This window comes from Zasmidium cellare (genome assembly GCF_010093935.1).
Source record: "Zasmidium cellare ATCC 36951 unplaced genomic scaffold M409scaffold_6, whole genome shotgun sequence".
In the NCBI taxonomy this organism is placed as follows: Eukaryota; Fungi; Ascomycota; class Dothideomycetes; order Mycosphaerellales; family Mycosphaerellaceae; genus Zasmidium; species Zasmidium cellare.
Window position 1 is genome coordinate 105,918 of NW_022986950.1, and position 12,262 is coordinate 118,179.

At 52.0% G+C, this 12,262-nt stretch overlaps 4 protein-coding genes across 4 annotated transcripts; 3 read left to right on the top strand and 1 right to left on the bottom strand.

Moving 5' to 3' along the window:
• Positions 1-1,595: 1,595 nt before the first annotated feature.
• On the top strand, positions 1,596-3,539 carry M409DRAFT_35860 (uncharacterized protein; the record flags this gene model as incomplete). The annotated part of the gene is made up of 3 exons (XM_033810460.1): positions 1,596-1,746; positions 1,836-2,289; positions 2,534-3,539. 3 exons carry the CDS (start codon positions 1,596-1,598, stop codon positions 3,537-3,539), a joined length of 1,611 nt encoding a protein of 536 aa, XP_033671652.1.
• Positions 3,540-3,873: 334 nt separating this feature from the next.
• On the top strand, positions 3,874-5,214 carry M409DRAFT_18737 (uncharacterized protein; the record flags this gene model as incomplete). The annotated part of the gene is made up of 1 exon (XM_033804625.1): positions 3,874-5,214. The coding sequence occupies one exon, from the start codon at positions 3,874-3,876 to the stop codon at positions 5,212-5,214; it is 1,341 nt and encodes a 446-aa protein (XP_033671653.1).
• Positions 5,215-5,475: 261 nt separating this feature from the next.
• On the bottom strand, positions 5,476-7,688 carry M409DRAFT_63835 (uncharacterized protein; the record flags this gene model as incomplete). Its single annotated transcript, XM_033815793.1, has 4 exons — positions 5,476-5,663; positions 5,721-6,170; positions 6,226-6,961; positions 7,011-7,688. 4 exons carry the CDS (start codon positions 7,686-7,688, stop codon positions 5,476-5,478), a joined length of 2,052 nt encoding a protein of 683 aa, XP_033671654.1.
• A 706-nt stretch (positions 7,689-8,394) lies between these two features.
• On the top strand, positions 8,395-12,261 carry M409DRAFT_18739 (uncharacterized protein; the record flags this gene model as incomplete). Its single annotated transcript, XM_033804626.1, has 10 exons — positions 8,395-8,477; positions 8,533-8,746; positions 8,797-8,856; positions 8,907-9,224; positions 9,270-9,435; positions 9,487-9,582; positions 9,640-11,113; positions 11,202-11,687; positions 11,759-11,950; positions 12,018-12,261. 10 exons carry the CDS (start codon positions 8,395-8,397, stop codon positions 12,259-12,261), a joined length of 3,333 nt encoding a protein of 1,110 aa, XP_033671655.1.
• Position 12,262: the final 1 nt, after the last annotated feature.

The following is a 12,262-nucleotide window of genomic DNA, read 5'->3' on the forward strand; positions in this document are numbered from 1 at the left end:
GTGGGGGACTGGATGGTGAGGGTTTGTGATGGGAAGGTGGCTGCAGTGGCATTACTGATGTATGTGCTCCCATATAGCTGATCGGCCGCTATTGGTAGCAGTCCACCGGGAAGTCCAGATATGGAAGTTGTCTGATATGCATATGTGGAATGCGATCGCAAAGTCACAGCTCTGGTCGTTGATTGTGTGCATGGATCATGCACATTCTCGTATGCACATCCGCTAACCGTCGTAGTCAGGATAGGAGGGCCGACCTCAGTGTACGTTGGCGTTAAGCCTCCGCCCATCGCTCCGTAGAAGCTTGTCGCATTGGAAACGTAGATCGTTGTAGAGTTGCCGGGCACAATGGTATCATTATATTGTATCCATGTCGTGATGACGGTCGCGGTCGTGAGATTGATGCTGCTCGACCACCACGTATTCACTCCAACCGCTCCAGGCCAAAGATAGCAGCATGTAGGCAACGATGCTGAAGACGTGGTTTCTGATGTCCTTGTCCTAGTGGCGTTTGCAGAGTTTGTCACCGTCGCTGTGCCTGCCGAAGCGATGCTGACTGGGCTGTGAGAGCTGCTGGAAATGCTCGCGCCCGATGAAGGTATCGAACTTGAGCTATTCCCAGCATATGGAGCTAATGAATAAAGTCAGTATGCATTGTTTGCGACTCGAACTCTTCACCAACCTTGACGATACACATGGCCTGCCTCACTCAGCGCAGCCACTGCGAGAGCAAGCAGTCCATACCGCATGATTGTGGTGCAAGCAAGAAGACCGGACTAAGGCACACCCCTGTAGATGAAGAAAAAGTCGATCTTCTCGTAGAAACGACCGGCCAAAGGGAAAACGATTGACTCTCTTCTCAAACGAAAGTCCAAAGCCGCAGCACAATGCGTCAAAGTACTGAAGAGATTGAAGAACCGGAAGAAGTACCTACTGACCCATCTCTTCGGCTGGAAAGAGACCTGAAGCCCAGCACCTTGGCACCTCGCTAGTTCGCTAGCTGTATGTCGTGCAACGTGCGGCTGAAGACATGAGTCGTGCGTGCCTGGGAAAAGCCCTTCGCTAAAGCACATTTCGGCCCTAAGCTGCGAATTTGCTGGAAGCCTTAAATGCCATGGTCCAAACAAGTGCTTTCTAGGTTTGTTGAAGAGCTTGGGGCGAAATTGCTTGCCAGGGGATCACGTATGCGAATCATGGTCCCGTTGGCAGAACAAGAAATCCTTCCGGAGACTCGGTCCAATAGACACATGCTGTGCTTCTGTGGCGGCGTGATGGCTCAATAAAAATATGGAGATCAGATGCAACGCGTTGAAGGGGTTGAAAGCAGAAGACGACGTCTCCCAGGCACGAACCTAAATTTGGACGGAAGGATTCTCCCAACCGGCCCGCTCCTCGAGCCATGTGCTAAGCTCACAATTTCGCAAGGAACGTTAAGCCGCCACCCCCTTAGACATTATCATTCCGAGCATCGGGAAATCCGGTATGCATGTCAGAAAGTGTCAGAAAGTGACCAACCGGTCGTCAGACATCACGTCCAGCCTGTCCGGCTTGTCATCTCCACCTACACACACTATCCGGGAGCCTCACAAATCGGCAGAATGAAGGAAGTCTGGGATGTCTACAAGAGGTCACCCAAGGACGACTGGACCGACATCGCGGATCCTGCTGAACGAAAGCGTGTACAGAATAGACTCGCGCAACGAGCAAGACGTAGAGCTCTGGTCCCGTCTCATAGAGCGACCGCTAATCGTAGCTAGGCTCGCGACTCAGTGCGGTCCGCAAAGGAGGCTCAAAACGTGCATCTCCGGCGTCGACAGGTCCATCCACCCAGGATGAAGAGGATCACAGTTCGTCGCCCTTCGACGAGGAGCTATGTAGTCTGCTTCTCCCGGATACTGATCTGGGAGTGATACCGTTTTCGCCGCCTGCCCCGGATACGGATACTAGGTTCATCGTGATGCAAGCCATGACTACGTCTTCAGCCTTTTGGTCAATCGGCCAGATGCTCGAGCTCAAGTGCTCACAGGAGAGTGGCTTCAACATCGGCACGAAAGCCTCGTGCTTGCCGCCATCTTTGCGCCCAACGTCTCGTCAGCTGACCCAACCTCATAGACCCTACATAGACATGATGCCTTGGGCTTCTCTGCGAGATCGAATTCTGGCCAACATCTCGGTGATCAACGAGATGGAGTTCATCAACGATATGCTATCAGAGAACTTGAAAGTCTGGGGTCCAATGCCATGGGATCCAAAGTCGTGGGAGTTCGATGGTGAGATGCTTCGAAAGTGGTGGTTTCTGATGGACGAGGACATTATCCGAACCACGAATTTCTGGCGAGCGCAAAGAGGCGAGCAGGGCCTTATTTTGGGAGAGATCACCGCGCAATGAGAAAGAATGGCTCATCGAATGACAGCTTACAAAATCGGGAGGGTCACTTTCTGACATGGCCTTGCCACATCGGCCGAAGCTTCACGGGTACATAAGGCCGAGCCACGCAGCCTTGTCTGAGCCCTGAACTATGTGTTAGTCGACAAGCACCACATCTGCATACCATCATATCACCATGGGTGGCGTTTTGGCACAGCTTTTCCCCGGCCGCCCACACTTCACCGAAGCCAACGTTGGCTCACTCCAGGGCAAGGTCTTCATCGTCACCGGCGGCAATGCTGGTGTCGGTCTCGAACTGGTCAAAATACTGTACACGAAAGGAGCCAGGATCTATCTCGCCGGACGCTCGCCGATCAAGATCACCCAAGCCATTGAACGCATCGAGAAGATTCCGACCGAAACAGCTGGCGAACTGAAGAGCTTGATCGTCGACTTCAACGACCTCACAACAATAGCCGCATGCGCATGCGACTTCAGGGCCCAAGAGTCTCGCCTCGATGCCCTTTGGAACAACGCAGGTGTATCTCAACAGCCTCCAGGCAGTACGAGCGTTCAAGGCTACGAACGTCACATGGCGGTCAACTGTCTAGGTCCATATCTTCTCACCGAGCTCCTTCTCCCAGTCCTCAAGCAGACGGCCCAGACCTCGCCTAAAGCAACCGTACGAGTCGTCTGGGCAACCTCTGGCATTGTAGACATGATTGGAGTTCCAGGCGGTCTCTCCCTCAAAGAACAGCAACCAGGCAAACACTCGCAAGACATGAACCACAACTACAGCGCCTCTAAGACAGGCAACTGGTTTCTCGCCTCCGAGCTAGACAACCGGATTCGCTCGGCAGGAATCGTGAGCGTTGCACAGAGCCCTGGTACGCTGAGGACTACTGGCATGGACAAAGCCCCGTTCCTAATGCGTGCAATGTTGAGCATCTTCATGCACCCACCTATCCGAGGTGCTTACACCGAACTCTGGGCGGGTCTGTCTCCAGACGTCAAGGCTGAGGACAGCGGCCGGTTTATCATTCCTTGGGGACGATGGCATCCGGCTCCGAGGAAAGACTGCTTGGAGAGTTTGAAGTCGAAGGAAGAAGGTGGGACTGGTCTTGCAGCAGAGTTCTGGGACTGGTGTGATGAGCAGACGAAAGGCTATGTGTAGAGGATCTCTAGTATACGACACCTTACTATTTAGCCTTCATACTATAAGCTACCGTATCTAGAATAGGTAGACTAATTGATTAGCGTCCCATAGTACCAGCTTATATAAAAGTATAATTGTAGCATTGTATATCATCCATCTACCTCGTGAGTTCTACGGAGATATTAGCTAGAAATGTCGATCACAGATAATGCATGTATACTGAACTAGACTAGTCGCACTAACTACATAGCTACATCTCCACTCGAGGTGCATGCAGAAGGCGTTTATCTGAAGCTCTCTACTCTCAATCCCCGATGCCACTTCCCTTCCAGGACCACAACTCGTCCAAAGTATGGACTACTTCCACGATGCCACCCACGCATCTCACTTCGAAGGATTCATCAGCGAGAATCCGCAGATCGAGTTTGTCCGCCATGTCTACATCGACTTCTCTGGAATCGTCCGTATGCGAATCCTCACTGTCGAGTACAGCTCCAAACTGTATCGCAGCGGACGATCGTACGGCTGCGGTCCGGCGCTCATGATGTTCAACGTCAGTGGAACGAGCGAGGCGAAACTTCCTCGTCCTGTGAAACATCAGAAATTTGATCTGGTGCCGGACTGGACTTCGCTGCGGGTGTGCGAGTTTGCACCTGCTCACGCTTGGGTCATGTGCTTTGTACGAGCGGCAGAGGAAACGGCCGACCCCTTTTTCGTATGCCCCAAGTTCCTGCTGGCGAAAGTGCTCGAGCGAGCTCGAGCCGAAGCAGATCTCGACGTGTTGATCGGTTTCGAGATTGAGTTCACCCTCCTGGACTCAACGCTGCAAGTGGCGAAGAGCCTGGATGTCCCACAAGGCTTCAACTCGGCTTCGGGACTCCGCGACGAGAAAGTGGCCTTTTTCGAAGAGGTCGTGAGGGCCCTTCGCCGATCTCGAATTGGTGTCACGCACTTCCATGTCGAATGCTTCCATGAACTGGAGATCGCCACCGATCCTTTCCCTCCTATGGAGGCCGTCGACAATCTCATATATACCCTCGAGCTGATCAGGACCATCGCGCTGCGGCACGGGTACAAGGCTACCATGTCCATCTTGCCGGTGACAGACGACCCTACCGGAGTCGCACCAGCGAATCAGCTCCAGCCACACTTCTCAATATCCAAGAAGGGACCTACGGCCGATCATTTTCTGGCCGGGATCTTAACGAGGGTCGATGAGATCACCCCGTTTGCAATGTCGAGCTACGACAGCTATCTGAACCCCTTCGTCGACCACGGCGGATACTACGCCAGCTGGGGGACCGAGAACCGCGACGTGGTCGTTCGTCGCGTCGAGGACAGCCACTGGGAATTCCGAATCTCCGATGCCACGAATAACTTCTATTTGACGCTTGCGGTCATGCTCTCCGCTGGGCTCGATGGGATCAGAGATAAAACCGCACTAACATGGGGAGACCTTCGATTAGATTTCAAAGACTACACGAAGGAGGAACTTGCGGCATTGGGTGTGACGAAGCGTTTGCCCACGAGCCTGAGGCTTGCTGTTGATGTGCTTCGCGAGTCAGAGTATCTTGAGGGCCTCCTTGGGAAAGAAATGAAAAGTGCGTACATATTGGTTAAAGACACTGATGAACGGGCTTTCTCTTCGATGCGAGAGGAAGAGAAGAGGCTGCAGTTCATTAAGCACTTTTGAGGCACATGCGAGCTGAACTTGCGCCGGCTTTGATGTTACTGCTCTACTGCATGCTTGAGATGTGAATCCCTCTATGCGACTACAATATGTACAGGTGCATGTACCTCCGGTGACGATTGGGCGTCGAAGATGTTGACTTGTCCGGTTTCCTTAGACTCAATGATTGATAAGTGAGACAAGGATTTGGAGAATAATCCAGAAGCAGCTTCCTTATAAAATATGTGTACGTTTATCCATAAAGAGACATGTTTCTCGGCGCTGCTACAGAGTGGGTACTCGTGATGCTTCTAACAACAAATTTACAACACTACCCAAGGACTCTCCCAGCACCAAGCCGGAGCCCACAACCAGAATCGGGTCACGCTGCATGTGCCGAACATGCACGAGGTACCAGAAGAGGATGCCCCCAACTGCACGTGAAATGGTGAACGAAGGGACCAAAAAGATGCCTATTTGCTGTCAGTCTCAACGAAGCGTATGAGATGGACCAGGTATTCCACATATACCAATAGCGAACGACGTCGCATTAGGAATCAGATTTTGCCACCATCGATTCGCGTACACGATCTTAACGCAAGACGTCACGAGGAAGAAGATGCCCACCCCTATCGCGTACTGCCCTGCTCCAGGGGGCAACCCCCGTCCGTGGAGGAGCTTTGCCCTGGTGACGTCCAGCAGTGAGGCAGGTAAAGGGAATAACGTGCTCGGCATCTGATATGTCGATGTGTAAAGCCGATAGATTCCTGTCGAGATGAAGGCACCAAAGACTGAGCCCACGATCTGTGCGTAGAGCTGCGACTTCGGCGGTACACCGACATCGTGTCCTATCTTGAAGTCGTACGCCAAGTCACCGGCCTGACTTGAGCCGGCTGTAGCGACTCCAGCGGCGACGACGTTCAGGAGGATTGCCGAGGGGTTGTTTCCTGTGAGGATCACTGCAAACACTAACTGCGAGACTGTCGAAGTTTTGGTTAGCATGTTTTCGAGTCGAAGAGAAGTCTTGCTACATACCTAAACCACTTTGTGGGTTGAAGTCTGTCTCGGCTAGCACACGTATGCCCACGTACGCCATCGGAAGTGACAACAACACAGCGAGTAACACCAAGTACCATCGCATAGCTTTGATCAAGAAAGTGATAGCAAAACAACACACCAAGATCGACACAAGGAATGCAAGGCCAACAGACTTGGTCACTTTGAGGGACTGTCCCAGATTCTTCTGTCCCTTGGCCGCAACCGATTGATTGCGAGACTCGTCAGTGCTTTCCAGAGTGGATGAATGGTCTCCAAGAAGACGATCACGAATGCCAGGCGTGTCTTGAGAGCTGTGCCGTCTCCCGGTTGGCCAGAGAGGTGTTCTGGCCACGGGTCCTGGGGAAAGACGCAGAGTCTCGATTCTCTTCCGTGGGAAGCTTGTTGTAAAAGCTTCGATAATGTATGAACCAAGCTTCACCACTGTATCAGCCATTAGAGCTGCCAGACTGACCCAGGTGACCCATCCGCGGATGCCAGTCTCCCAATCGTCAGCCGGACCGTTTGCCCAGCCATGACTTTTGCTGATCGATGCCAGTATGCCCCAACCAAAGATGGCTCCAGCCAGCATATGCAAAGAGATGACCGGGCCCGTGATAATGCCACCTCCAAAGTATCCAGGCGAGATGCTGGCAGTCCAGAGATAGTTCTTGGCTAAGTATGACCCTAGAACAGGCAACCGGCGCGAAATCGGAACAAAGTACATCAGAATCGTCTGCTGTGAAGTCAGTAGCCGACATTGATACGAGCTAGCCTGTACGTACTATCACCATCCCAATGCTTCCCGCCATGAACAGTAATCGAAAACGATTCAACCAGTCTTGATCGTTTGCCTTGGCCGGATCCTCATCATGTCGTGTTTCGCCAGCTTGCGCAGTCAGTGTCGTCTGTTCAGAAATTCGACGGCCTCTTGGCAGCTGCACAGGCATGCGATTGTACAGAACATCCAGAGATGCAGCAAAAGCTTTCGCGCCAGGCCATGGCAAGTTCTCTCTAACTATCAATCTATCGTGGAGCACCGAAGCAAATATCAGGCCGAAAAAGGCCAGGCCGAACGACCAGAGCGTAAGCTGCAGCCATGAAAAGACCACAGGTCCGCCATCTGTTCGCTTGATCACAAACTCCAGTGCAGGAATCGTATTGGTAAAACCTGCGGTGACGGGCATACAGCCTGCGGCTGTGGAGGCACTCGTAATCAACACATTTTCGTGGATTGATAGCTCGCGGATGCGAAAGACTCGAGAGAGAGCTTTGAAGACGGCGAAGCCCAGAAGTGATGCTGTGAGGTCTCCCTGGTTGCTATAGCCGGTCTGGAGGCCGTAGTATGTGTTTGATAGATTGGTCAAGATCCCAATAACGCAGCCTGCTGCAATGGCTCGGAAACTGACAAATGTTCCAGATATTGGGGTGGCCGCACTATCGACTACTGATGAACCAGACATCTTTCTAGCAGGGCTCGGCATGTTGACATTGTGTCGGTGTGGTGGGTGTAGAAGTGCACGAGGAGGGAGTGTTTTGGCTTTACTAGTTGAGGGATCGCTTGGATTAGGTTCACAAGGATATGATGCTAGGCTACTTTGGGTTATCGCAACAGATATCGAGCCGTTTACCAGTGAAGCGCCGTTTCTCCCTCTCTCACATCGCTCCTATCTACTTGACCTTCTATCCTCGTCGTCCCATTGCATCCTCTTGCACGCATGAGAAGCGAGGCGGCACAGGTGCGTGGTCTTCCATTCGAGCACTCTACCTCACTGGCCACCACACGGGCAGCTGCGGGAGAAGCTGCTGCAACATGTGCGACCGTGGCGGCTGAGATGTACGTTGCCTGCGTTGCACATGTATGCGGCCTATCATGGACGACTCTCATGCACTGGGGCGTAGCTGTTGCAACCAGGGCCAGCTTGAGTGGCCCGTCGCTTCACACGACCCCTCATTCGCCTCACCGGTATGCGAATCCGTGAATTGACCTCAAAGAGCCTCTTCGACACGCCTGATAAGGGCAATGTTTGATCTTTTGAAATATTCTTTTTGCCCCGTCGCCGAAACAATACCTTTGGCGCTGGAACATCGAGCGAACAGCGCCGCCACCCAGCCCATGCTGCCTTCTTGATATTGCCAGCGAGTTGTGGCCAGCTTCACCTTGTGGATATGGAGGGCGAGTGGCAGCTCGTTCGACGAGCAGGCCTGGTAGAGGTTTTACCCATTGCGTCACAACAGGCTCCTCGAATCAAGTACGCCGTCAGGTTTGTCCGAATGCCCACACATACTGATCTAATCGATCTTCAGCTTGATATTTGTGCCTGATGTGTCTTCAAAAGCTGGATCCGCCAAGCACGACACTTTGGACAGCAACCTGACCAGTCTGATCCGAAATGTCGATCCTTACAGTCGCCTGTTTCAATTCCATTATCAGATCTCGGATCAGTTCTCTTGGACGAGGCTTGCAGACTACGGAGAGAAATTACTCGAGTGTTTGATCGAATGCTCAAGGCAGCATAATGTTGGTCCATTGGAACTGTCATTCAAGGGAAAGATCGCTGATTTGGCCAGTTACAAAATTGCCCTTTGCTGCTCGTCTCCTATGGCCTCGGCGGGTGCATCACAAAAAGGGTCGGTAGTTAAAGATAGTCATCGCGCTCTCACTGATTAGTTCCTACCAGGCAGTCAGCATTGTCCAGGAAAGATACTACGATCAAATGCTCAGTGGCCTCAATGCTACCTTACAAGGTCTCATTTTTCTTGGAACGCCGCACCCGCTGTACGGGAGGCCTGGTCACATTGAGAAGCTGGACTCTTTGCTTTCGGCCTCCTTGAGTGTTTCCCGTGTCACCCTTGCGAAGATACGAGAAGAGGTGGGCTTGGTGTGGAACATGTCTTCTAAGTTTGAGCATGTTCAGTTCCACTTTGATGTTATCTCTGCTTATGAGCTTCTACCAACAAACTTCAAGACGGGGTTCTTGCGCAGCAAAAGCGAAGTCGTAAGTGTTCATCGATGTGCCCCCTTACGTTGCTGACATGTCCAGTTGGTGGATATGACATTCGCTACAACGAATGTGCGACGTGAGCGCCTCATCGGAATGAACGCAGATCATCGACGGATCTCTACTCTCGTACCAGAAAGCGAACTCCATCAAGCGATCGACAAACTGCTACGGACTATCGTAGCATCCACAAAAAGCCGCGAAATGGGTAAGAGGGATCGCGAACATGATAATTTCCAATGTTGACATAGTACCCAAGAGCCAATGCAGCCCATCTCGAATGGTGCGCTTTCTATTGATTTGGACAAGATATGGCAGAGTACTCCTGCTGCGTCGCACGTCGATGCTAAAGAAGGTGACTTTCACTACTGGCCATCAGGGTCATTAATCGCACTAACATACTCTGTTCTAGCACACGTTCAAACAGGCTTGCAAGTTGGCTCAGTCCCAAGCTCGGGAGCCAAAAGTCCGACACCTACAGGTGCCACCGCCGGATCAAGCCAAGTAGCCGCAGGCTACGAAATGGTCGCCGTCAACCCAGGACCAGTATCTATGACTCCGGCAGTGAATTTGCCGTGTTATCTTTTGAGGCAATATAGCAAAGCCGGCACCTGCTTTGGAAGAGACGATGTGCTTGGTATGCTTGACAAAACTCTACTGCCGACCAAGAACAACCATCAAGAAGAGTCACGCGAGCTCCACAGCTTTGCCATCTGCGGTCTTGGTGGCCTCGGGAAGACTCACATTGCCGTGGAGTTTGCGTTGACTCGGAAGAAGCATTTTGACGCCATCTTTTTTATCTACGCCGACAGTGAGATGAAGATAGCCGAGAGCTTCAATGTGATTGCACAAGAGCTTGGACTTGCCGAGAAGGGGCAAAGCGATAATTCGGTCGTCAACCGAGATCGGGTGGTCCAGTGGCTCAATCTGCCCCTGAAGTATACCAGAGATGAGCACAACGAAGACATGGTCCTGTCGCCCGACTACTACGCGAACTATCTCCTCATTTTCGACAACGCCGACGAGCCGGAGATCCTGTCGGAATACTGGCCTTTGACGGGAACGGGAAGCGTGCTGGTCACGAGTCGTGATCCACTGACAAAGTCACGTCTATATTCCAACGACGGGATTGATCTTGAGCCTCTCAATGACGATGATGCCGCCGACTTGTTGGCATCCTTGACTGGAAACGACGAACCCTTGGACCGAGACGATGCGTTAAAAACTGTGCAAAGACTTGGTTGTCTGCCCTTGGCTCTGTATCAAGTTGCAGGGCTGATCCAAAGAAAGAATCTCTCTTACCATGAATTTCTCGCCTTGTACCAGAGGCCAACTTTCCAACAAGATGTTCACAAGTTCCGAGAGCAAGGGCTCAGGAATGACTACGACCGAATGTTGTTCGACGTGTGGACCTACGACAATCTGAAGCCCGAAGCAGTCTACTTGCTCGAATGCTGTGCTTTACTGGATCCCGATCGCATACCAGAATTCATCTTCCAGTCAAACGCGATCACACTGGTCGATGACTTCCCGCACGATCTTGAGGCATACGAAAGCGCCAGAACCGATCTTTTCAAGAGCTCATTGGTCAAGAGACTACAAGGAAACCAGGGAATCTCAGTCCATCGTGTGCTACAAGACGCTGTTCGTGGCCGGATGGAAGATGAGCGTTTCTGCAAGATCTTCCTCTCGGTCATGAATATGGTAATAGCAGTGTGGCCGACTCAAGAGCTTGGGTTCTTGTTCAAACCAGAGCTTTGGGGTACTTATGCCATGATCCTACCCCATCTTGACCATCTCCTCAAGATGCTGCGACAGGCAAACCCGTTCAAAGACAACTTGGACGCTTCCAGGGATTTCACCGCCATCCTCGTGAAGGCTGGGTGGTACGTTGATCGTCCCAATTTCCCCCCATACATATCTGTTCTATATACCTACAAGTCTTGATCGTGCCCTACGCTAACATTGCTGTAGGTATCTCTGCGAACGCGGCGATTTCCAGGAGTCCCTGTCACTCATCGAAAAGGCACAGCAAATCGCCGAACCATTCGAGGAGCACTTGGGCAAGGAAATCGCGGACATTGATTACACCATCTCCCTCATTGCGTCGTACCTCAAAGACTGGGCGAAGAGGACTTTTCATGTGAAGAGAAATATGGTGTACCGAGCAGCTCATCCAGAGGAGGTCTTTGACCTTGCTCTTGCTCACAACGAGATGGCCTACTTTCACAACGAATTCGGCCAATTTCGACAGGCGGTCGAGGAGGGAAAGAAGGCCCTTGAAGTGTATCTGGGGATGCAAATTTACAGCAGTGGGGAACAGATGGCCATGCACCCTCGGTTGAACGTCGCGATCGCATACTACTTCCTTGGAGAAGCTGAAGAGGCCGAGAAGTACGCAGAGACCTGTCTACGCAGATTGGAGCGCAGTGACTGGGAATGGAACTTCACCGCCGACAGGTACGTTGCGCCAATCCTTCTTGAATGATTGTCCTGCGAGAACGTATGTCTGACACCTCTGTACTTACTAGGACCGCGAACACCCTCTACGTTCTGGGCAACATCCGCCTCTTACAAGGACGACTCGAGGAGAGCTTTATCCTGCAAAAACGAGCACTTAACCACTATCGCGATACCATGGGAAAGCTGCATTCTCACACACTCAAGGCGTATGTCAAGGTTGCCGACCACTATATCAGGTTACAGGAGTACGAGCTTGCGATGTGAGTCCACAGCCCATAGAAGCAATCCCTCACTGCTACTATAGATAGCTGATATTTCCGTGACAAGATCGCATCTCGACACAGCGCTATCTGGCTGGGGAGACGTCTCGTTCTTCGCTCCGGAAAAGGCACGAGCACTGCACAAAAAGTCACAGATTCTCGAATTGCAAGGACAGCATATCCTGGCCAACGGCACCAACGTGAACGCGGAGAAGACTTGGTTCGACTGGTATGAGTCGACCCACAAGGCTGTTGAGCCACTTCCGGAGAAGCCCGATTACGACAAGTACATACCATTCTGGGCGAGGTGAT